Raw genomic sequence first — 24,681 nt, forward strand, 5'->3', positions numbered from 1 at the left:
CCGTAGGTGCCGGCGCTTCAGCAGCCTCCGACCCCGCCCCTAGCAACGCATTGGCTTGTTAACAACCTGCCAGCAAGCAGGCTGCTAGGTGCGCTGGTGGGTTGCCTCCGCGGGATGCGGGTGGCGTCGCGGTGGCCGAGTCCACGGCCGGATCCCCGGGACCTTTCGCGACTCTAGTGGCTCTCAGGCGGCTTTCACTTCTCGGTGGCGGGGCCTCTTGCAGTCTCGCGGCTGCGGGCACAGTGTAGGACAGGAGGATACCCCCCATCCCTCACTCCGCCGCCACAGCCATGTCTACAGCGGAGGCTGCGGCGACGGCCCAGGCCCGGGCACCCGGCAGCAGAATCAAGTCCAGCAGCCCTCGCCAAATCCCGGTAGTCGGGGTGGTGACGGAGGACGAGGAAGCGCAGGTATGGCCAGGTGTCTGTGCTTTGGAGGGTGTGAAGGCGGGGGCGGGGGTTGAGATCTGGGGGCGGAGATGATGCCTGGAGGCAGCAAGGGAGGAGATGGGGGCCCGAGGGGAAACCAGGGGAGCCCGGGGGACTGTGGTTCCAAGCTCAAAGCTGATCCCTTTGAGAACTGCGCCGCCTGCGAGGGGAGTTGGCTGTCGTCGACCAACCTGTCTGGGGACTCGTGTCTCGAGGTCCTCCCGGAGCGTCCCAGTAAACTGAGCGGGCAAGGTTTGGCGGCTTTTCTTCGAAAAGTATGACCCCACGAAGGGCCTGAGAGGGAGGGAAATATTCTTAGCGAAAACTTGGATTTGATGACCCTCTTGTTTGCACTGGGCTTTTATATGTAGATCGCTGTTATCGTGTGATGTTCTTGATACAGGGGTAAATCCTCCCGTGTTTAAATTTGCTGCTACAAAAACCTGCACCTGGAGGGGAGGAAAATACTATTAAAATTAGAAATTTAGCAACATTTTTATATGAAATTGGAAGCTGGTTAGGAGTGCGTCGGAGAGAATTGGGATCGAATAGAATTGATTTATTGTGCATGTATTTGGTTTTTAGTTTACTCTTTGTCATACAAAACTAGTTCTTTCGAATTTCTGTTGAGAAATTTCACTTCAGAACCCTGGCTTGGATCTCCATTCGTAGCGAGGGTGTTTAGAAACTCCAAGGCGTTTGTTTCATACTAGGGTTCCATGGCTCTTCCCCAGAGATGCATGATCAAGCCCTAAATTAATGTGAATTCTACGGAGGAAATTTGCCCTACCTCCTCACGCTGATGGCGTGGGGCCACTATGGGAATTCCTGCTGAGGCTTCACAAGTCTCAGGCTGCGTCAGGAACCTTGTCTCCTGCGTCCACGTCCTGGAGGCTTGGAGGGTTCCTTAGGAGCGGCTAGTTGACTGGGGACCTCTTCTATGGTGGGAATAGGGTTGCGCTCTCTGAAGATGGCTAGACATTCAACCTCCGGAGAAACAACACTTCTGCATGAAGAGGAGCAGGTGCTAGGGGAATTTACCTAATCGGGTTTGTGGACGTATTCCAATCCAGGTGCAGATAATTTTGAGGAACAACAGCTGTCCCCTCACTCCCAAGGCTGCAAGGGGGCTCAACACTACTGCTGTTCTCCCAGGCATGGGGCAAAACTGACAAGTAGGTGAATTTGGTGTCTGATGTCATTCTTCCTTTACTTGGTATTAAAAAAAAGGGGGGATGGGGTCTCAAGGTTATAGGAGGCAGGCAAGAGTAGGTTAAAAAGAAGAAAAAAGGGGAAATACTTCTAACAGACCAGTTGCCAAAATAGTCCACAATGTATCAAATAATGCAGAACAAGTATACCTGTGTATATGTGTGTTTATTTTCTCCCTTCCCTTTCTTTTCCTCTTTCATTACTGCCTCTTCTTACAGGGCCTAGGTTTCTCCTCCTGGAAGAAATCAGTTTGTATTAATTAAAGTTCCTACCCTGTTAATAACTGCTTCTAGGGATATTAACATTTTTTATAGTACTGAAGAAAAAGGCAGTTTCTACCAAAAGAAATGAAATCGAATAAAGACATCTTAGAGCTGGGAGAAATGGTCTCTAAGCCTTCCTGGGTTTTGTTTGTGGTTGTTTTTACAAATGAGGACCCTAAGGCCATGAGAAGTTAACTGAGAGTTACTTTCTTTACTGGGAGTGGAGTCTAGTGCTCTTTGCCACTTAAAATGATAACCTTTATAGACCTCTGCCTTGGAACTCTAAATGTTTCCAATCTTTTCAAACCTTTCCATATTTGCAGCCTCCCCCTCTTCCTACAGTGACAGTACAGTATATCCTAGTAGCTAAAAGTGAGAATGTGGGGTCTACCTCAACCCATTAAGCCAGCTTCATCATACGCTTGAGAAATCACAAATTGTTCACCCTTTATCTATTTCCTATTTATTTTAATGTTGCTCCTCTCATTATAAAGAATCAGAAGCCCTTTGGGGCAGTGATTATTCAAAATTTAATGTGCATTTGGAGCACCTGGGGAACTTATTAAACTATATAGATTCTAATTCTGTAGGTCTGGGTGGAGCCCTGGATTCTGCTTTTCTAACAGGTTTTCAGGTGATGCCATTGCTACTGGTTGAAGGACTCCATTTTCCACTCAGAGTAGCAACACTTAGTGTGTCATAGCTGCAGTATGGTATGTACAGTGTGACAGTTTCACAGCAGCTACCTCCTGGAAAGCCATAGGAGATGGTTTTACATGGACTCAGATTATAAAACAAAGTAAACAATAACAACAACAATAAAAATTCCAACCCTCCCCCTGCCAGGTCAGATGATATGGTACCAAATGGGGCTTTAAAAGAACTACTCGCTCTCCTTTCCTATCACCACAATGCCTCAGTCAATCCTAGATTAATGTCACATCCTTTGGGTCGCACCTCTTCCTCTCTTCCCACTCCATTCTCCATAAACACCACTTTACCATCCTCCTTGCTACCTCTGAGTCCCACCTGTTCTTTCTTTCAGGCTTCTGCAGTAGCTCCTTATTGCTTCCCTCACTTAATATCATTACATTGACCAGATCACTCAACCCTCTAAACCTGTTCCCTTTTCTGTAAAACAAGCCTGTACTAGATGAGTGTTCCCCAAACTTGGGTGACCATCACAGTCATCTGAGGAGCTTTTTTAAAAAAAAACTGTACATAGCTGGGTCCTTCCCTAGATTTACTTAATCATAATCCTCAGTGTTGTGCCTGGGACTCTTAAAAAGCTCCTTTAAGTGATTTTTAGCCTCAGAACCACTGAACTAGATGGTATCTAAGGTGTCTGCCATCCTCAAAGTGCCTCAGGTCCACTTCTTGTCCTGTTTGCAAGGTTTCCCAATGTATAATCTGTACTTTATCTGTACCATGTACTCTGCTTAGTGCCACCTCCATGAGGGCAGAAACCTTCTCTGTTGTTTTTTTCTGTAGTGTCCCCCTATTATCCCCCAGTAGCACCCAGCACAACACCTGGTACACAGGAGGGGATATTAAATATGTATTGAATGAATGCTCTCCCCTCTTTTCTGAATTTAAATCGTACCCTACCTTCAGATCCTACCTGTCCACCATAAAGTAACCCCCAATAGGACATACTTCCCATTCATTTTCACTCTCACAGACCTTCTTCTCATAAATGGGTGTAGTCCTTGGTCTGAGTCTCATAGTTTCTCACCTAATTATCAGTTGTTTTATGTTTGTTACGCTTTCATTTGTCTTGTTTTGTCTCTCCCTCTCCTTAAGTGTAGAACATATATCTTAATACTTGCGTGTCCTTCCCCTCTCAACTCTGAGTTCAGAGTAGAAATTTAAGTCCTCATTAGTAGCTGATAAAGCCTTCTGTGTTCCAGCCACACTGGCCTCCTAGCATCTCCTCAACCATGCCAGAGGTACTCTGCCTAAGGGCCTCTGCACTTGCTATGCCCACTGCCTGGAAGTTTTCCCCTTATCCATGGCTTGTTCCCTTACCTCCTTCAAGACTTTGCTGAAATTTTACCCACTCTGTGAGTCTTTTGCCAACCACTGCTTAAGCATCCTAGCACTTTCTACTCCCGTTTCTCCAGAGCATTGTCTTGCAATACACTATATAACTTATTGTCTCCCCCAAAGAGTATCAGTTCTTTATAAAAGCAAGAGATTTTGTGTGTTTATTCAATACCATGTCTTCAGCACTTAGAACAATGACACAATGGAGGCACACAGTAATATTTGTAGAATAAATATGATTGCGATTAGTTTGTTTTTTTTTTTTTCACTTGCGTAGTATCATGGCTGAGCTTCCTTGCCCAAATTTGCTTTTCCTGTGAGAACCTGCACAGTCTGCTAGTTGATGTCATATCCTGCCACTATCTGTAATACTGCCATAGACTGTGTCCTTAAATTGCCTACCCCTGCTTTGGAGTAATTGCTAGAAGTAGCCTCTGTGGTCAGCTGAGAAGTCAGGCAGAGAATGAAGGTGCAAAGAACCAGTGTTTCTGCATCAGACAGCCCTGCTAGCCCATATACTAGCTATGTGACCTTAACAAGTTAGATATCAGGGCCTCAGTTTCAACAACAGGGATAATAATGCTATCTTCATATGGTATATTTGAGGATTAATTAAGATATAAAGTACCAGACACATAAATGGACCACAATAAATGTTAGATCCTTTCCCTATAACTAAGTATCAGAGGAGCAGGATTTTCCCCCTTTGAAATGTTCCTTGGTAAAGTGGGAAAATAAGTTCATTCTATAACGACGTAAGTGGAGGTCTAGTTTTCTTCAAAGCAGTTTATTAAGCTTTTGATCTTAAAAGATTTTGTTAAATGTTTTTACAATTTCTCCATAAACATCTTATGATGATAATAACAGAAATTATTTTTATTTTTACATCTGTATGTTCTTTTTTTTTAATAGTTAGTGTTTTTTTTTTTTATTAATTAATTTATTTTTGGCTGTGTTGGGTCTTCGTTTCTGTGCGGGGGCTTTCTCTAGTTGCGGCAAGTGGGGGCCACTCTTCATCGCGGTGCGCGGGCCTCTCATTAACGCGGCCTCTATTGTTGCGGAGCACGGGCTCCAGACGCGCAGGCTCAGTAGTTGTGGCTCACGGGTCCAGTTGCTCCGCGGCATGTGGAATCTTCCCAGACCAGGGCTCGAACCCGTGTGCCCTGCATTGGCAGGCAGATTCTCAACCACTGCGCCACCAGGGAAGCCCTGTATGTTCTCTCTTGCTTCTACACCCTGCCTCTGTGATCTCATTTACCCAGACTGATCCAATTATTACTTTAAGCCTGTGACTTAGAAATCTCTGCCCCAAATTTAACTCATCTCCAGCCTCAACACAAGCTTCTTCCTCCAGCATCCCTGTCTCAGCAAATGGTGCCAACCACTTATGTCATTCCTCAAGCCTGTCCATCCTCCTTACCTTTTCCTTCTCTTTCCCACCAAATCAAATCACTCATTAGGTCCTGCTGATTCTGCCTCCTTGATGCTTTTCATTCCATTCATTGTTGTGTATCCCGATTGCCACTGCCTTAGTCAAGGCCTGAAGTCACAGACTGGTCTCCCACCTCCAGTCTAGATCTTGCCAGTTCAGTCTCTACTCAGCAGACAGAATTATCTTTTTTATTGTTACATTCCTCTGGTTAAAACCTGTGGAAATCAATGAAGACCACCCTAGTGAGAACGAACAGGGGCTTGCTGTTCAGAGCTTGCTATAGAAAGAGAATCTGCCAGCATTGCTTACATTTAGCAGAGACTCCCAAGGCAGGCAGGGGAGCTTTACAGTGAATAAAAGGGAGGCTTCTGATTTGCTCTGGTTGGAGGTTGCTGCCTTGGGGAAGCTGGAAGTGAGCTAGCTAGAAGCAAGGCAACCTGTGTGATTGATTTGGGAAGCATACTTGTCTTTTTCTGGTTGGCCCTGAGTGACAAATAGGGGTAAAAAATAGGGAATCTGACAATCATTGACCAAATACTGACTTTTCTGAGCCAATTGCTGCAGAAGTTGTGGTTTGACTCCCCAGGTTGGTTGCTACAGAGGTTGTAGGACAGAGTTCTGTTGCTAGATGTAGTCTGGCCTTTGTCTGTTTTTATATCCAGTCTCTCAAACCATTCAATAGCTTCTGATGATCATTGGCATAGTATACAAGGCTCTCTGTCAAATGGGGTTAATAATAGTATCTACCTCATAGAATTCAGTTAGTAAATTCATTTAGTGCTTACAGCTGTACCTAGAAATAGACGTTGTCTAATAAGTTTTAGCTATCACCATTATTGTTATGAGCATCATTATTATTCATGATTTGACCTCTACTTACCTTATCAGCATCATCTGTAGCTACTACCCTCTGCACTATCTTCTCCAACCTACTGAATGACTCACCAGTCCTCTAAATGCCATGTTTTCTCTCATCTCCGGGCCTTCACACATGCTACTTCCTTTGCTCCATCTCTCAAACCTTCAGTTCATCTCACAAATCCTACTCAGTCTCACCTCTGCTTGAAGGTTACTTCTTTCAAAAGCTGTCCCAGATTCCCATCCCTCCTCCCCATACCATTCTGTCCCCCTCTATATAGTTCCAGAGCACACCTCTCAGCATTCATGAAGCATTTTGTAGCATGTTATCTGTATTACCCGCATCTCATGCCAGATTGATAGGTACTTGAAGTCAGAGCAATGCGTTCCCCACACCTAGCACAGTTTCTGAAATGTCGAAGCTGCTTATAACTATTTATAGAAGGAGGAAAAGGCTAAGGGAGGGAGGGAGAGAGGGAGAAATCTTAAAAATATAATAGGTGCCATGCAAGTAAAACACAGGGTAACATGAAGTAGTAATATAAGATAAATTTAAGATAATACAAGATAAATCTATGCTTTAATCTTTATACTCTCTTTCTTGGAAAAGTTATACCTGGTCATTTGGGGGAAAAAATTCTGATAATACATACAGGTACTAAAAAAAAATTTTTGCAGTGACATTTCATTTCAATATCTTTTCCAACCCTCAAAGCCAATATTGCAGAAAATTGGAAAATAAAAACTCACTATATATATTTATTTCTCTGAGAACACAGGAAGGAAAAAGACAAATGAGGTAGTGGCATATGGCACTGTTAAATCCCAAAACCTTAAAAGGCAAAATTCTATTTATCAAAAATTTTTGTAACAGTAAATTTAATAATTTAAACAATTTAATAGTAAGATGTAACAATTTTAATGGTAATCATAATACCAAGGATAAATAACTATATAGAAAATCCTTTTTTTAAAAAAAAAAACAGCAGGTTCTTATTAGTCATTAATTTTATACATATCAGTGTATACATGTCAATCCCATCACCCAATTCAGCACACCACCATCCCACCCCGCCACGGTTTTCCCCCCTTGGTGTCCATTCGTTTGTTCTTTACATCTGTGTCTCAACTTCTGCCCTGCAAACTGGTTCATTTGTACCATTTTTCTAGGTTCCACATACATGCGTTAATATACGATATTTGTTTTTCTCCTTCTGACTTACTTCACTCTGTATGACACTCTCTAGATCCATCCACGTCTCTACAAATGACCCAGTTTCATTCCTTTTTATGGCTGAGTAATATTCCATTCTATATATGTACCACATCTTCTTTATCCATTCGTCTATCGATGGGCATTTAGGTTGCTTCCATGACCTGGCTATTGGAAATAGTGCTGCAATGAACATTGGGGTGCATGTGTCTTTTTGAATTATGGTTTTCTCAGGATATATGCCCAGTAGTGGGATTGCTGGATCATATAGTAATTCTATTTTTAGGTTTTTAAGGAACCTCCATACTGTTCTCCATGGTGGCTGTATCAATTTACATTCCCACCAACAGTGCAGGAGGGTTCCCTTTTCTCCACACCCTCTAGCATTTGTTGTTTGTAGATTTTCTGATGATGCCCATTCTAACTGGTGTGAGGTGATACCTCATTGTAGTATTGATTTGCATTTCTCTAATAATTAGTGATGTTGAGCAGCTTTTCATGTGCTCCTTGGCCATCAGTATGTCTTCTTTGGAGAAATGTCTATTTAGGTCTTCTGCCCATTTTTTTTTTTTTTAAACATCTTTATTGAAGTATAATTGCCTTACAATAGTGTGTTAGCTTCTGCTTTATAACAAAGTGAATCAGTTATACATATACAATATGTTCCCATTTCTCTTCCCTCTTGCATCTCCCTCCCTCCCACCCTCCCCATCCCACCCCTCTAGGTGGTCACAAAGCACCGAGCTGATCTCCCTGTGCTGTGCGGCTGCTTCCCACTAGTTATCTATTTTACATTTGGTAGTGTATATATGTCCATGACACTCTCTTACCCTGTCACATCTCACCCCACCCCCTCCCCATATCCTCAAGTCCATTCTCTAGTAGGTCTGTGTCTTTATTCCCGTCTTGCCACTAGGTTCTTCATGGCCTTTTTTTTTTTTTCCCCCTTAGATTCCGTATATATGTGTTAGCATACTGTATTTGTTTTTCTCTTTCTGACTTACTTCACTCTGTATGACAGACTCTAACTCCATCCACCTCATTACAAATACCTCCATTTCATTTCTTTTTATGGCTGAGTAATATTCCATTGTATATATGTGCCACATCTTCTTCATCCATTCATCTGTCGATGGACATTTAGGTTGCTTCCATGTCCTGGCTATTGTAAATAGAGCTGCAATGAACATTTTGGTACATGACTCTTTTTGACCTATGGTTTTCTCAGGGTATATGCCCAGTAGTGGGATTGCTGGGTCATATGGTAGTTCTATTTGTAGTTTTTTAAGGAACCTCCATACTGTTCTCCATAGTGGCTGTATCAATTTACATTCCCACCAACAGTGCAAGAGTGTTCCCTTTCCTCCACACCCTCTCCAGCATTTATTGTTTCTAGATTTTTTGATGATGGCCATTCTGACCGGTGTGAGATGATATCTCATTGTAGTTTTGATTTGCATTTCTCTAATGATTAATGATGTTGAGCATTCTTTCATGTGTCTGTAGGCCATCTGTATATCTTCTTTGGAGAAATGTCTATTTAGATCTTCTGCCCATTTTTTGATTGGGTTGTTTGTTTTTTAATATTGAGCTGCATGAGCTGTTTATATATTTTGGAGATTAATCCTTTGTCCGTTGATTCATTTGCAAATATTTTCTCCCATTCTGAGGGTTGTCTTCTCATCTTCTTTATGGTTTCCTTTGCTGTGCAAAAGTTTTGAAGTTTCATGAGGTCCCATTTGTTTATTTTTGCTTTTATTTCCATTACTCTAGGAGGTGGATCAAAAAAGATCTTGCTGTGGTTTATGTCAAAGAGTGTTCTTCCTATGTTTTCCTCTGAGAGTTCTATAGTGTATAGTCTTACATTTAGGTCTCAAATCCATTTTGAGTTTATTTTTGTGTATGGTGTTAGGGAGTGTTCTAATTTCATTCTTTTACATGTAGCTGTCCAGTTTTCCCAGCACCACTTATTGAAGAGACTGTCTTTTCTCCATTGTATATCCTTGTCTCCTTTGTCATAGATTAGTTGACCATAGGTGCGTGGGTTTATCTCTGGGCTTTCTATCGATAGTTCCATTGATCTATGTTTCTGTTTTTGTGCCACTACAATATTGTCTTGATTACTGTAGCTTTGTAGTATAGTCTGAGGTCAGGGAGTCTGATTCCTCCAGCTCCACTATTTTCCCTCAAGACTGCTTTGGCTATTCGGGTTCTTTTGTGTCTCCATACAAATTTTAAGATTATTTGTTCTACTAAAAAATGCCATTTGTAATTTGATAGGGATTCCATTGAATCTGTAGATTGCTTTGGGTAGTATAGTCATTTTCACAATGTTGATTCTTCCAATCCAAGAATGTGGTATATCTCTCCATCTGTTGGTATCATCTTTAATTTCTTTCATCAGTGTCTTATAGTTTTCTGCATACAGGTCTTTTGTCTCCCTAGGTAGGTTTATTCCTAGGTATTTTATTCTTTTTGTTGCAATGGTAAATGGGAGTGTTTTGTTAATTTCTCTTTCAGATTTTTCGTCATTAGTATAGGAATGCAAGAGATTTCTGTGCATTAATTTTGTATCCTGCAACTTTACCAAATTCACTGATTAGCTCTAGTAGTTTTCTGGTGGCATTTTTAGGATTCTCTATGTATAGTATCATGTCATCTGCAAACAGTGACAGTTTTACTTCTTCTTTTCCAATTTGTATTCCTTTTATTTCTTTTTCTTCTCTGATTGCCATGGATAGGACTTCCAAACTATGTTGAATAATAGTGGTGAGAGTGGACATCCTTGTGTCGTTCCTGATCTTAGAGGAAATGCTTTCAGTTTTTCACCATTGAGAATGATGTTTGCTGTGGGTTTGTCATATATGGTCTTTATTACGTTGAGGTAGGTTCCTTCTATGCCCACTTTCTGGAGAGTTTTTATCGTAAATGGGTGTTGAATTTTGTCAAAAGCTTTTTCTGCATCTATTGAGATGATCATATGGTTTTTATTCTTCAATTTGTTAATATGGTGTATCACATTGATTGATTTGCATATATTGAAGAATCCTTGCATCCCTGGGATAAATCCCACTTGATCATGGTGTATGATCCTTTTAATGTGTTGTTGGATTCTGTTTGCTAGTATTTTGTTGAGGATTTTTGCATCTATATTCATCAGTGATATTGGTCTCTAATTTTCTTTTTTTGTAGTATCTTAGTCTGGTGTTGGTATCAGGGTGATGGTGGCCTCATAGAATGAGTTTGTGAGTGCTCCTTCCTCTGCAAGTTTTTGGAAGAGTTTGAGAAGGATGGGTGTTAGCTCTGCTCTAAATGTTTGATAGAATTCACCTGTGAAGCCATCTGGTCCAGGACTTTTGTTTGTTGGAAGATTTTTAATCATAGTTTCAATTTCATTACTTGTGATTGGTCCATTCATATTTTCTATTTCTTCCTGGTTCAGTCTTGGAAGGTTATACCTTTTAAGAATTTGTCCATTTCTTCCAGGTTGTCCATTTTATTGGCATAGAGTTGCTTGTAGTAGTCTCTTAGGATGCTTTGTATTTCTGCGGTGTCTGTTGTAACTTCTCCTTTTTCATTTCTAATTTTATTGATTTGAGTCCTCTCCCTCTTTTTCTTAATGAGTCTGGCTAATGGCTTATCAACTTTATCTTCTCAAAAAAACAGCTTTTAGTCTTATTGATCTTTGCTATTGTTTTCTTTGTTTCTATTTCATTTATTTCTGCTCTGATCTTTATGATTTCTTTCCTTCTGCCAGCTTTGGGTTTTGTTTGTTCTTCTTTCTCTAGTTCCTTTAGGTGTAAGGTTAGATTGTTTATTTGAGATTTTTCTGTTTCTTGATGTAGGCTTGTATAGCTATAAACTTCCCTCTTAGAACTGCTTTTGCTGCATCCCTTAGGTTTTGGATTGTAGTGTTTTCATTGTCATTTGTCTCTAGGTATTTTTTGATTTCCTGTTTGATTTCTTCAGTGATCTCTTGGTTATTTAGTAACGTATTGTTTAGCCTCCATTGTTTGTGTTGTTTACGTTTCTTTCCCTGTAATTGATTTCTAATCTCATAGCATTGTGGTCAGAAAAGATGCTTGATATGATTTCAATTTTCTTAAATTTACTGAGGCTTGATTTGTGACCCAAGATGTGATCGATCCTGGAGAATGTTCCATGCACACTTGAGAAGAAAGTGTAATCTGTTGTTTTTGGTTGGAATGTCCTATAAATATCAATTAAATCTATCTGGTCTATTGTGTCATTTAAAGCTTGTTTTTCCTTATTAATTTTCTGTTTGGATGATCTGTGCATTGGTGTACGTGAGGTGTTAAAGTCCACCACTATTATTGTGTTACTGTTGATTTCCTCTTTTAGAGCTGTTAGCAGTTGCCTTATGTATTGAGGTGCTCCTATGTTGGGTGCATATATATTTATAATTGTTATATCTTCTTCTTGGATTGATCCCTTGATCATTATGTAGTGTTCTTCCTTGTCTCTTGTAACATTCTTTATTTTAAAGTCTATTTTACCTGATATGAGTATAGCTACTCCAGCTTTCTTTTGATTTCCATTTGCATGGAATATCTTTTTCCATCCCCTCACTTTCAGTCTGTATGTGTCCCTAGGCCTGAAGTGGGTCTCCTGTAGACAGCATATATATGGGTCTTGTTTTTGTATCCATTCAGCAAGCCTGTGTCTTTTGGTTGGAGCATTTAATCCATTCATGTTTAAGGTAATTATCGATATGTATGTTCCTATGACCATTTTCTTAATTGTTTTGGGTTTGTTTTTGTACGTCCTTTTCTTCTCTTGTGTTTCCCACTTAGAGAAGTTCTTAGAGTAATCTTGGTTGTAGGTTTTCCCTTTCATCACTTTAAGTATATCATGCCACTCCCTTCTGGCTTGTAGAGTTTCTGGTGAGAAATCAGCTGTTAACCTTATGGGAGTTCCCTTGTATGTTGTTTGTCATTTTTCCCTTGCTGCTTTCAATAATTTTCTTTGTCTTTAATTTTTGCCAGTTTGATTACTATGTGTATCGGCTTGTTTCTACTTGGGTTTATCCTGTATGGGACTCTCTGCGCTTCCTGGACTTCGGTGGCTATTTCCTTTCCCGTGTTAGGGAAGTTTTCGACTATAATCTCTTCTAATATTTTCTTGGGTCCTTTCTCTCTCTCTTCTCCTTCTGGGACCCCTATAATGCGGATGTTGTTGCATTTAATGTTGTCCCAGAGGTCTCTTAGGCTGTCTTCATTTCTTTTCATTCTTTTTTCTTTAGTCTGTTCCACAGCAGTGAATTCCACCATTCTGTCTTCCAGGTCACTTATCCGTTCTTCTGCCTCAGTTATTCTGCTATTGATTCCTTCTAGTGTAGTTTTCATTTCAGTTATTGTATTGTTCATCTCTGTTTGTTTGTTCTTTAATTCTTGTAGGTCTTTGTTAAACATTTCTTGCATCTTCTTGATCTTTGCCTCCATTCTTTTTCCGAGGTCCTGGATCATCTTCACTATCAGTATTCTGAATTATTTTTCTGGAAGGTTGCCTATCTCCACTTCATTTAGTTGTTTTTCTGGAGTTTTATCTTGTTCCTTCATCTGGTACATAGCCCTCTGCCTTTTCATCTTGTCTGTCTTTCTGTGAATGTGGTTTTTGTTCCACAGGCTGCAGGACTGTAGTTCTTCTTGCTTCTGCTGTCTGCCCTCTGGTGGATGAGGCTATCTAAGAGGCTTGTGCAAGTTTCCTGATGGGAGGGACTGGTGGTGGGTAGAGCTGACTGTTGCTCTGGTGGGCAGAGCTCAGTAAAACTTTAATCCGCTTGACTGTTGATGGGTGGGGCTGGGTCCCCTCCATGTTGTTTGTTTGGCCTGAGGCAACCCAATACTGGAGCCTACCTGGGCTCTTTGGTGGGGCTAATGACAGACTCTGGGAGGGCTCACACCAAGGAGTACTTCCCAGAACTTCTGCTGCCAGTGTCCTTGTCCCCACGGTGAGGCACAGCCACCCCGTGCCTGTGCAGGAGACCCTCCAACACTAGCAGGTAGGTCTGGTTCAGTCTGCCCTGTGGTCACTGCTCCTTCCCCTGGGTCCTAATGCGCACACTACTTTGTGTGTGCCCTCCAAGAGTGGAGTCTCTGTTTCCCCCAGTCCTGTTGAAGTCCTGCAATCAATTCCCACTAGGCTTCAAAGTCTGATTCTCTAGGAATTCCTCCTCCCATTGCCAGACCTCCAGGTTGGGAAGCCTGACGTGGGGCTCAGAACCTTCACTCCAGTGGGTGGACTTCTGTGGTATAAGTGTTGTCCAGTCTGTGAGTCACCCACCCAGTAGTTATGGGAGTAAATCCTTTTTGATTGTTAATTTTTAAAGTAAAAATCATATTGAGTAAATAAACTCACTCAGATACTTATCCTGCACACTTAAAGTTAGAACGCTTAACTGAAAATTGTTTTTGAAAGACATTTCTTGAGATCAGAACATGTGAGTTTGTAATTGTGAAAGGAAAGGAAATTCTAGCCCTAAGAGGCAATGGAATAATGACTATGTAGAAAGGTGACTATGTAGAAATATGGAACGGTATGTATTATAGATTTAAAAATCAGAGTATACAATTGTGTTAACACTAAGTGAAGTTATGTGAGGTATTTATACATGTAAACAAAAACAGAAAATAAAATATAAAATACATATATAAAACAAAATAATAAAAATGTATTTTGATGGTAAGAATAAGATTTTTTTCTCTTTGAATATTTTTTATATCATCATTACATCATCTTTTCAAACAGTTATTTTAAAGTAGAAATAAGTGTGAAAGCAGGAGAGATGTGAAGAAGGAAACAAAAGAGACTGGGATAGCTTAACCCATCTAATAGGAGTAAGCAATATTGATATAACATTTGAATTAAAGAAAACGCCATGCAGCAAAGCATTAATCCCCAAGATAAATATAGCCAAAACTGCATTTAGAATTTGGACATTTCTGTACTATCATAAGTACTTAAACTTTGGATAACACCTTCCATTTCCTTCCCCATTTACCTACAAATAACTTATATATGTTACACCCAGTGTTTGGTGCTGGGGATGCCAGAAAACAAAAGTCTTCCCTCAAAGTAAACTTTGGGATAGGGGATAAGGATGTAAACCATTTTAGAATAAGGTGACGGGAACTGTGATGGCTATACATTCAAGGTGCTATGGGAGTACTCAGGAGGGACATTTGTTGTATCTTTTTTCCTCCCTTGGGGAGGTGACACCTGAAATGTGTTTTGAAGGACCTGGGGAGGTTAACCAAGGAGGCAGATAGGATTGTAACAACATAATGAAAACAGAGGAGGGGGTGAAGGGCATTAGTGGAGAGTCATTGAATGATTTAGATGTGTTGTGTTCAGATTTGAGTTTTATTGTTCTGACCAGAGGGTAGAACCGTAAGTGTGCAAGACTAGTGGTGGGGAGAACAAACAGCAGGAAACCTCCACAACTGAGTGAGAAATGAGAACTGAATAAATCATTAAGATGGAGTGGGCCGGATAGTATAAAACTCTTAGAGGAAAACATAGGCAGAACACTCTTCGACATAAATCACAGCAAGATCTTTCTCAATCCACCGCCTAGAGTAATGAAAATAAAAAGAACAATAAACAAATGGGACCTAATTAAACTTAAAAGCTTTTGCACAGCAAAGGAAACCATAAACAAACTGAAAAACAACCCTCAGAATGGGAGAAAATATTTGCAAACAAAGCAACTGACAAGGGATTAATCTCCAAAATATACAAACAACACATGCAGCTCAATATCAAAAAAACAAACAACCCAATCATAAAGTGGGTGGAAGACCTAAATAGACTTTTCTCCAAAGAATACATACAGATGGCCAAAAAACATATGAAAAGATGCTCAACATCACTAATTATTAGAGAAATGCAAATCAAAACTACAATGAGGTATCACCTCACACCAGTTAGAATGGGCATCATCAAAAAATCTACAAACAATAAATGCTGGAGAGGGTGCAGAGAAAAGGGAACCCTCCTACACTGTTGGTGGGATTGTAAATTGGTACAGCCACTATGGAGGTTCCTTAAAAACCTAAAAATAGAATTACCATATGACCCAGCAATCCCACTGCTGGGCATATATCCGGAGAAAATCATAATTTGAAAGGATACATGCACCCCGATGTTCACTGCAGCATTATTTACAATAGCCAGGACATGGAAGCAACCTAAATGTTCATTGACAGAGGAATGGATAAAGAAGATGTGGTACATGTATATACAATGGACTATTACTCAGCCATAAAAGGAATGAAATAATGCCATTTGCAGAGACATGGGTGGACCTAGAGATTGTCATACAGTGTGAAGTAAGTCAGAAAGAGAAAGACAAATATCGTATGATATCGCTTATACTGTATGTGGAATCTAGAAAAATGGTGCAGATGAACTTATTTGCAAAGCAGAAATAGAGTCGCAGATGTAGAAAACAAACTTATGGTTACCAAGGGGGGAAGGGGGAGGGTGGGATGAATTGGGAGATTGGGATTGACATATATACATGATTATATATAAAACAAATAACTAATGAGAACCTACTGTATAGCACAGGGAACTCTACTCAGTGCTCTGTGGTGACCTAAATGGGAAGGAAATCTAAAAAAGAGTGGATATATGTATATGTATAACTGATTCACTTTGTTGTACAGCAGAAACTAACACAACATTGTAAAGTAACTATACTCCAATAAAAATTAAAAAAAAAAAAGATGGAGTGGGCTCAAGAAATATTTAAGATGTAAACTCTGTAGAACTTGGCAGTTCCAGTTTTCTAATACAGGTGATGTAAGACTGCTGGGAGAGGGGATACCTGGTTCAGGAAGGCGATTGCCTACCTGTAGTTTAGAAGCTAGTCTTATGTATATCTGCGTAGGCAAACTCAGTGTAATGTGTATGCATGAGATATGTAATATGTATGAATGAGATCATTTTATTTTCCAAAGCATGGAAGTGCTATTATTCCAGATGCTCTCCTAGGCCTTTCGGGACTAAGAAATTTAAAGACATTAAGATTTAAGATGTGAGGGTGGGAGATAGATGCAAGAGGGAGGAGATATGGGGATATATGTATATGTATAGCTGATTCACTTTGTTATAAAGCAGAAGCTAACACACCATTGTAAAGCAATTATACTCCAATAAAGATGTTAAAAAATAATAATAATAATAAAGAAAAATAAAATGCAAAAAAGAAAAAAGATTGTAAGGTAATACTAGAATTTAAGAGGTTTGGGGGGTTTTTTTTCACTCCAAAATTTGTTTACTCCTATAAGTCTCATCTGCTTTTCATTATCCCTTACTATCTTTTTTTTTTTTTTTTTTTTTTATTTATTCATTTATTTATTTATTCATTCATTTATGGCTGTGTTGGGTCTTCGTTTCTGTGCAAGGGCTTTCTCTAGTTGTGGCAAGTGGGGGCCACTCTTCATCACGGTGCGCGGGCCTCTCATTGTAGCGGCCTCTCTTGTTGCGGAACACAGGCTCCAGACGCGCAGGCTCAGTAATTGTGGCTCACGGGCGTAGTTGCTCCGCGGCATGTGGGATCCTCCCAGACCAGGGCTCGAACCCGCGTCCCCTGCATTGGCAGGCAGACTCTCAACCACTGCGCCACCAGGGAAGCCCCCTTACTATCTTTTTGTCATAGATATTTTTAAGTTGCTAAGAGGTAATACCATATAAAAATAGTGTGTTTGATGTGATTTCTTGTTTCTCATGACATAGAATACTAAGAGTTTTATGTTTTTTAGGGTGTTTCCGAGCCTATGGACCTAAATCGTGTCATCAAACTCCTTGAAGAGACTGGTAAAGTAAGCTTTGGGAGAAAATTTCTCTATTTCACTTAGAAACTGTGATTTCCCTGAATGGTAACATGTATTCCCCTAAATATGTCTCATTTCTCTCCTTTTGTTGAAAACATTTCAAATAGTCTATGTCTCATATTGAAGAACTTTTTAAACTTAGTATGAATATATTTAACCTGGTAGGGAGGCTGGGAAAGAATAGATTTGATTACATGGGATGGACAAATCCATGGTGGATATAAACAGAAGAAATCATAAGAGTAAAGAAAGACTAATCTAGCCTCTGTTCATAGCTTATTACCAAGTAGGATATGGGCACAAGGGTAGCAAAAGTGTATCATGATGTAGTACTTAAAAATTTCCTGATAAGAAATCAGGATATGTACATACTCATATCCAGTCATAAGTAATTTATTTTGAGAGAACTCTTATACAGAATGTATAATGTAATGGAAATAAAGATACAAGACTCAAAATTGAGAGTTTAGGCATTGGGAGAAAGGATAATGAATGCATATGCATACATGTTTATATGACGCTCTCCTGATGTTACCCAAGAATTGACTGAATGCCTAAAAAGCCAGTATACACTATAAAATTACTACAGGATGAAGATTGCGTACTTTCAATAAGTGGGAAATGGGCTGACCATGGTATCGCAGATCAAAACAATGTCCTGTGATTAGCAGGTGCAAAAATTTAGTCATTGTTTTAACATTTTTTAGTCTCTACATTTTTACATAGAAAGAAGAAAAAAACACATTAAGAATAATGACTTTATAAGAATAATTTATCTTTTGTTGGCTATGATTATTGTGAAAGTTATTTTTAATTGTGAATATATCTGCAGTTTTTTAAAAAGGAAACCCAACTACGTAGAGCTCCTACTAGCTGTTAAATAAGGGTAGGCAAAATATGTATGTATGTGTGTGTGTGTGTGTATGTATATATGTGTTCATACGTATATATACACACACAGATATATATATATATATATATATATATATATATATATATATAAATGTGCCACAGTTTCTCACAAACAATTTAAGAAGGTTAAAAGGACAGAAGTGATTCAGTCATGAAAATACATCAGTATACAGAGTTTTGCTTTGCTTTGTTTTGTTTTGTTTTAATTGCCTGAAGATGTTTAGTTTGAGCCATTACATTGGGTATATTTTAGAGGTTAAAAATGCAATTTCTGGAGTCAGATTGTCAAATTTGACTTCTTACATCACCATTTATTAGCTGTGTGATTTGGGGTAATTACGTAGTGTTTCAGCTTGAGTTTCCTATTCCAAAAAAGAAGGATAATAAAAGTACCTCCTAATAGGGTTATTTTGAAGATTAATGAAATGATATGTATATAGCTTGCCTAAATGGTACATGGCATAGAAAAATGCTCAACATACTTCAGTATTGTTAATATTATTTCTGGAAACAATTACTGCTTTTATATTAACCTAGTTTTGATTCACAATTTCTTATTCAAATATAAATGGTAGTTTATTTTTACCTTCACTGTTTTATGAAACATTTTTAATGCTTACATTATAATATAGTAATTTAAGAATTACTTGATAACATGTCTACTTTCTTTTTACACTAAGGAAAATTTTAAAAATCTCAACAGAATTAATAACACAAAAGAACTAAAATAGATAATTTGTTTTAGGATGATTTAGAAGAAAAACAACTTATATCTGTCAAGAAAATGGTGCAGTGTTATCAGAATGGACTTGTATCCTTTACTTATATGTGTATGTTTGTTTATTCTGAAATGGGAGAATTTTTATTAGAAAATGCATTAGCTTCCTATTGTTGCTGTAACAAATTACCACAAACTTAGTGCCTTAAAACCACATAATTTTTTTGTTTTACAGTCCTGGAGGTCTCACTGGGCTAAAGGCAAGGTGTTGGCAGGGCTGGTTCTTTCTGAAGGCTCTAGGGGAGAATCCATTTCCTTGTCTTGCCAGCTTCTAGAGGCAGCCTGCATTCCTAAGCTTCCTGGGCCCTTCCTTGAAGTAGCATCACTCTCACCTCTACTTCTGTCATCATATCTCCTTCTCTGACCCTCTCCTGCCTCTCCTTTCCTTATAAGGACCCTGTAATTACATTGGGCCTACTTGTATAACCTCGGATAACTTTCCCATGTCGAGGCTTTTAACTTAATCACATCTGAAAAGTCCCTTTGCCATGTAAGGAAGGTTAACAGTCACAAGTTCTAGGGATTAGGACAGGCCATTATTCTGTTTACCACAGAAAATATCTAACATTTTGTGCTTTTTACAAAATTATATTTTTATCGGAGAATATACATTTGAAGAAACAGTATAATGCAATATTAACTGTGCAGATATTGTCAGTTTCTATAGACTCAGAGGGACAGTTTATGTAGTTAGCAGGGCCAAGTTAAAGTCTTGTTTCTACCAATTTACTTGAGTATTTGCACTGTTGATAAGCTTCTTAACTTTCCCACCCTTATAAAATAGGGATAACAGCCCCTCATGAGGTCACTAGGAAGACTAGATGAGATAATGTATGAGCAAGTTCTTGATAATCTTTAAAACATTCTATAAATATGTTATCCCCAATGAAGATACCACCCTGATAAGAATATGTAGAAACCAGCGTTTCTCAAAACTATCTGTGATTAAGAACCAGTTTGCTGTTGGGGGTTGTTTCTTTTTTTTATCCTTTGCATATATATGCTATTGTAAAATGCAATGAAATTGTCACAGGAAACTCACTTTCTGCAGTTATTTTTCCACAGACTGGTAACATACAATTCCAGAACTGGCATGGTCCACAGACCACACTTAACAGTAGTATTGATCTAGCTAATCTCTAACAGTTGTCCAGTCTGGTCCCAAGAAGACAGCAGTCTCTAATATTAGCTTGTTCCAAGATTTCAAAACGTCTTAAGCCTCCGATTCAGGGAAGTGTGCCTTATAATTTTATCTCTTGTCTCACCTTATTTTAGCCTTGTTTTATATGGATTTGTTCAGTCAGTTACCTGAGGGCTTGTCGATATCAAGCATTGTTTACTGGTAGCCAAGAAAGTCTACTAGCAAGAGATTTCTTATCTTAACCTAATAACTCAACACCTTCATTATTTTTTCTTCTTCAGGCTAGAGAGTTGGTGGCAAATGACTGTTTCTGAATGCCTTTAGTAGGCTGGGTTTAGAGATTATAACCACATAAAGCAAAGATAAGTTAGAGAGGTATCTTGGTCATTTCTCTAGGAAGTTAACAGAGGTTTGTATTTCTAATACATCCAGCTCTCCTATCTTTTTCTAAGGAGCTCCTAGAGACTAGAAGTGATCAGATTCAATCAAGAAGTGCAAGTCACAGCTACCATGTCCCCTTAACTGTATTAAAAAACAAAACAAAAAAAAAAGTGTGAAATTTGTTTATGTACCAATTGGGTTTTTTAAATAGGTAAAATAAAAGGTGCTTTTACCTGAAGATCTAGAGAGGGTACATTTTGCTTTCATAATGCTTAAATAAAATTTTCAATCAATTTAAACCTTAAAAACAAGACCACACACCTGAGTAATGTTAATAAAATAACGCAGAACAGTAAGGTAGGTTTGGGTTGCTTATTCCCGAGCAATATATGTTTTGTATGTGGGTGGAGATGAAGGATATAATTGAGCCATTAAGTTAGTTGTTTTTTCAAAGTGTTATTACTCATTGCCAATAATAAGTTATTGTTCAACTGAATATGTGGTGTAGTAGTTGGTAATCAAATTCTAAAGATGTGAGAAGAGAAAAAATATTTTGAATAAGCGGTTACTGAGACAAAAATTAAATAATATTCCTTAAAAAAACATGGTTCTGTTTTCCTCTTTAGATTTCAAAATTGGTATAATTAAACCACATTTAACAAAATAGATGGAATTCTACAGACTTTTCTTGACAGAAGTGCTGTAAAGAATATTTTAATAAAAATCTTAATTTTATTTCTTAACTAAAAATATTAAAGCCCCTAAGGGATTTAGCACAGATATTTAAAATTCTGAATCTGTGTACAGGAAAAATTAAAAAACAGCCCCATTTTCTAGAACCTGCATATAATATCCTAAAATTATGTGGGTAAGTTTTTTTTTAACTTTGTTTTATATTAGCATGCAGTATTTTCTGTTCTATTTTGTCTTACAAAAATATTATGCATTATGGTATAGCAAAGTGATACAGAACTCAGGACACTTCACTTGATCACTTGATTTCAGCAGCTGGTATCTCAAAGGTAGTACATTTTATTGTAGTCTGAGATTGCTGACCACAAGAGATTAAACTGTAAGTATATTCAAATGTTTTCTCATAATAAATTGCTCTCAAGTGAATGATAAATGTGAGATGAAACAAAGAAATAATATTTTTAGAGAATCCTTGAGAAAATTTATGGACAATACTTAATAGTTTCTGCCTAGTTTTTTTTCTATCTCTCTAAGAAGTTTGACTCTCAAAGACATGAGAGTCAAAATGTTTTATTTGATCTTCCAAATTTGAATAAAGAATGATTTATCACCAAATTATTTTTGGCATATTTTTTTCAAAATGTGAATTAGAGATCAGAATTATAAAATTTATATATTCCATCCTCTGTACTATTTTTTCTTCAACCATTTGGGGGAACTAGCCACATAGTGGCTAATCAAGATGTATATTAAAATATATGTTTTTGGTTTTCAATATAATATGGTAGAGGAAATTTCTTAAACAAGGAATAAACTTTTCCGACAATTTAACCTTCTAAACCTTTCTACCAATTTACTTTTTAAATAGTGAGTTTCTTTTAATATATAAATAATAGTGTTAGTAGGACTATGTATACGTGGTAGGTTTATCTCTCACTTTTAGATTTAGTAGCAATAATATTTGCAATTTTGTAACTAACTACATTTAAGATTTTGATATCTGAACAGATGTTCAAAAAAAATTTATTGAATGCCCTTACCACACCTTACTTTTTAATAGAAACCATGAAAAATAAAGAAATAAATTATTGCTCTGATGCTCTCAAGGAACTGTAATGTACTAACTGGAAATTATTGTTATATTGATGTGAGATAATATTATGTAAAACACTTTCAGATTTTGAGGCTACGCAAGTCTTAGAACACCAGATTTGCAAGCATTACTTTCAACATCAGCACTCCTACAGAGCTCCACCAAGAATTGTTTCTCTATGAAAGCTGTGACTGAATGTTTCATTGCATAATATGAGAAATCTTTTGAAATGCACTCTTCACTTTCCTTCATATTTCATAATTATTCACATCATTTTTATTTTTTTAACTTTCCTAATTTCTACTTTCATCATGCATTTTTCCACACCACACCCTCACTTGATTCTCTTTTCAGGACATTTTTGGGAGATAAAAACATTGAAAATTAAAAAATAAAATCAAACCCTTCTGTTTTGGCTTCTAAGTGATATGTTTCTCTCAGTGCATCAGAAGTATAATGCTTATTTTTTTTCATAACCTTTTTGGTGGAAAACTCTTCTGATGTTTTATCTTTTAGGCTGTTTCCTTTGGTAAAAAAGGAAAACATTTGAGGACAATAACAATTCGTTTTATAGTTCTTCACTTTAGAGATTCAACAATGAGCTGGATATCAAGTAATTAAGTTATTTATTTCAAATGAAAAATTCTAACAAACACCAGAAATGAACCTCTATGGCATTTATAAAATATTACTTTTCATAACTTGCCTTTGAAATATCTTTTAATTCCAGTTGACCTATATACATCTACATGTGATAGTTCCAAGTGCTGTTTTTCAACTACTTGGTTAATTTTTCTTGAAAAACATGAATTTAAAGTCCTATATATAAGATATATTAAATATCTTTAAATAGGATACGAAGTTCAAATTTTGAACTCCTGAAATGCTGAAATAGTTTATATTTTTTGTTTAGGAAGTGACTTTTCTCTCTCCTCTGACACTTAGACTAATGACCTAGGTTCAAGTGCCCTATCTTTTATGACTTGTGAATAAATTATTTTCAAATAACTTTGGTTATATTAGCTGTGAAATGTAATTCTAATATACTTAATATTTGTTAAATTCTTTAGTGTCTCAAAAAGTATATTTGTTATTTCGTGGATGGTAACTGATCCAATTAATAAGGAAAAAGTCACTGACCTTTAAGAACAAATAGACCATTGATCTATTAACTGGAGTTTCAAAAACTTCAGAAAAAGCCCTTGAACAGCCTTTAAGTTATAGGTGAGACTAGATCTGTGATTTGTATCAGATTTTCCAATGTCTTCCTAATTTTAATAATACAGGTATAATCTAGTATTATTTTGCCCTCAGAGAGAAAGAAGATTCTTAAGTTTTTTATTTATGTAGTGTTGCAAGATGGCTTTCTTAACCCTTGCCTTGTATGTCCATCTCTCTTCATTTTTATAAACCTATTTTATTTTGTTTTGTTTTATTTTGGTCAACTGGTTAGAAACACAGAAATATTTTTGGTAGTTGTTAATTCTCCAGGGCTAAAGAAACAGGATATTTATCCTCATTTTAATCTTTAGAGAAGAAATTTTCCTCTACTTTGCAAATGATGCTTCAATTAAGGACTTCATTAAACGTAACTCATATATTCTTCATTCTTATTGAAGCTTGCCATTTTTGAAAAAGAAAGTATCGGATGAAATAACATATGCTGAAGATACTGCTAATTCAATTGCACTTCTGGGTGAGTTGAGATGATAGGCCCTACTGACAAGAAGGAAATATCTCTTGCACAAAGTTTCACTAAGGATACTTCTCCAAATCTAGGCTCTTTTCTTGTTGGGAATTAATCACAGTGTGCTTGGTGACATTTTTTGTATTACCTTCTACTCAGGTGTTTCATGATACCAACAGGATTTTTTGTTCCTTAATTTTAAGGACTGGCAGATACTTTTTTGCACTTATTTGTCTTGATGTTGTATATTTAGTTTGATGAAATGTTTGGTAACATTTTGTTTTGTAAATCAGAAGTATGTGTTCCTCTCTTTCAGTAATCACAAAAATATTTTCATCTTTGAACTCTAATCATTGCTTGAACCTAACTGATTGCTAGAATTGTTAGCAATTCTAACAATTTAGCAAGGGCCAAATTGTTCATTAAATAATTTAAAGTCTTAAATAAAATCATAAAATGGTGGGATATTGGGAGCTTTAGTATAATATACATAACGATGCCTGTGTTTTTGTATACAAAAATATGAAAAATATTATAAGCAGTTTTCATATTTGGGTTATTGCTCAGTTTTCTAGAGAAAGAAAATAATAATTTTTTAGAAATGAGATCAAACACTATAGCTCCTTGAATCAGCCCCTGAGACATAACAGCATGTTCCCAAAACAAATCCCACATTAAATTTAT

The 24,681-nt window shown here is 37.6% G+C and overlaps 1 protein-coding gene across 3 annotated transcripts in view; it reads left to right on the forward strand.

Annotated features, from left to right (window-relative positions):
• Window positions 1–24,681, forward strand: part of CFAP69 (cilia and flagella associated protein 69) — a 72,809-nt gene continuing 48,128 nt past the window's right edge. Inside the window, exons 1-6 of one of the 3 annotated variants that reach the window (XM_057549741.1) lie at window positions 295–410; window positions 1,502–1,603; window positions 17,241–17,300; window positions 18,970–19,035; window positions 21,283–21,392; window positions 23,930–24,006. In XM_057549741.1, the coding sequence (XP_057405724.1) occupies window positions 17,256–17,300; window positions 18,970–19,035; window positions 21,283–21,392; window positions 23,930–24,006 (298 nt within the window). In that variant the 5' untranslated portion in view covers window positions 295–410; window positions 1,502–1,603; window positions 17,241–17,255. Of the gene's footprint in view, window positions 411–1,501; window positions 1,604–17,240; window positions 17,301–18,969; window positions 19,036–21,282; window positions 21,393–23,929; window positions 24,007–24,681 lie in introns of all 3 variants that reach the window. The other 2 variants (XM_057549742.1, XM_007195805.2) reach the window with 2 other exon arrangements.

Source organism: Balaenoptera acutorostrata, chromosome 7, assembly GCF_949987535.1.
Source record: "Balaenoptera acutorostrata chromosome 7, mBalAcu1.1, whole genome shotgun sequence".
Taxonomy (NCBI): Eukaryota; Metazoa; Chordata; class Mammalia; order Artiodactyla; family Balaenopteridae; genus Balaenoptera; species Balaenoptera acutorostrata.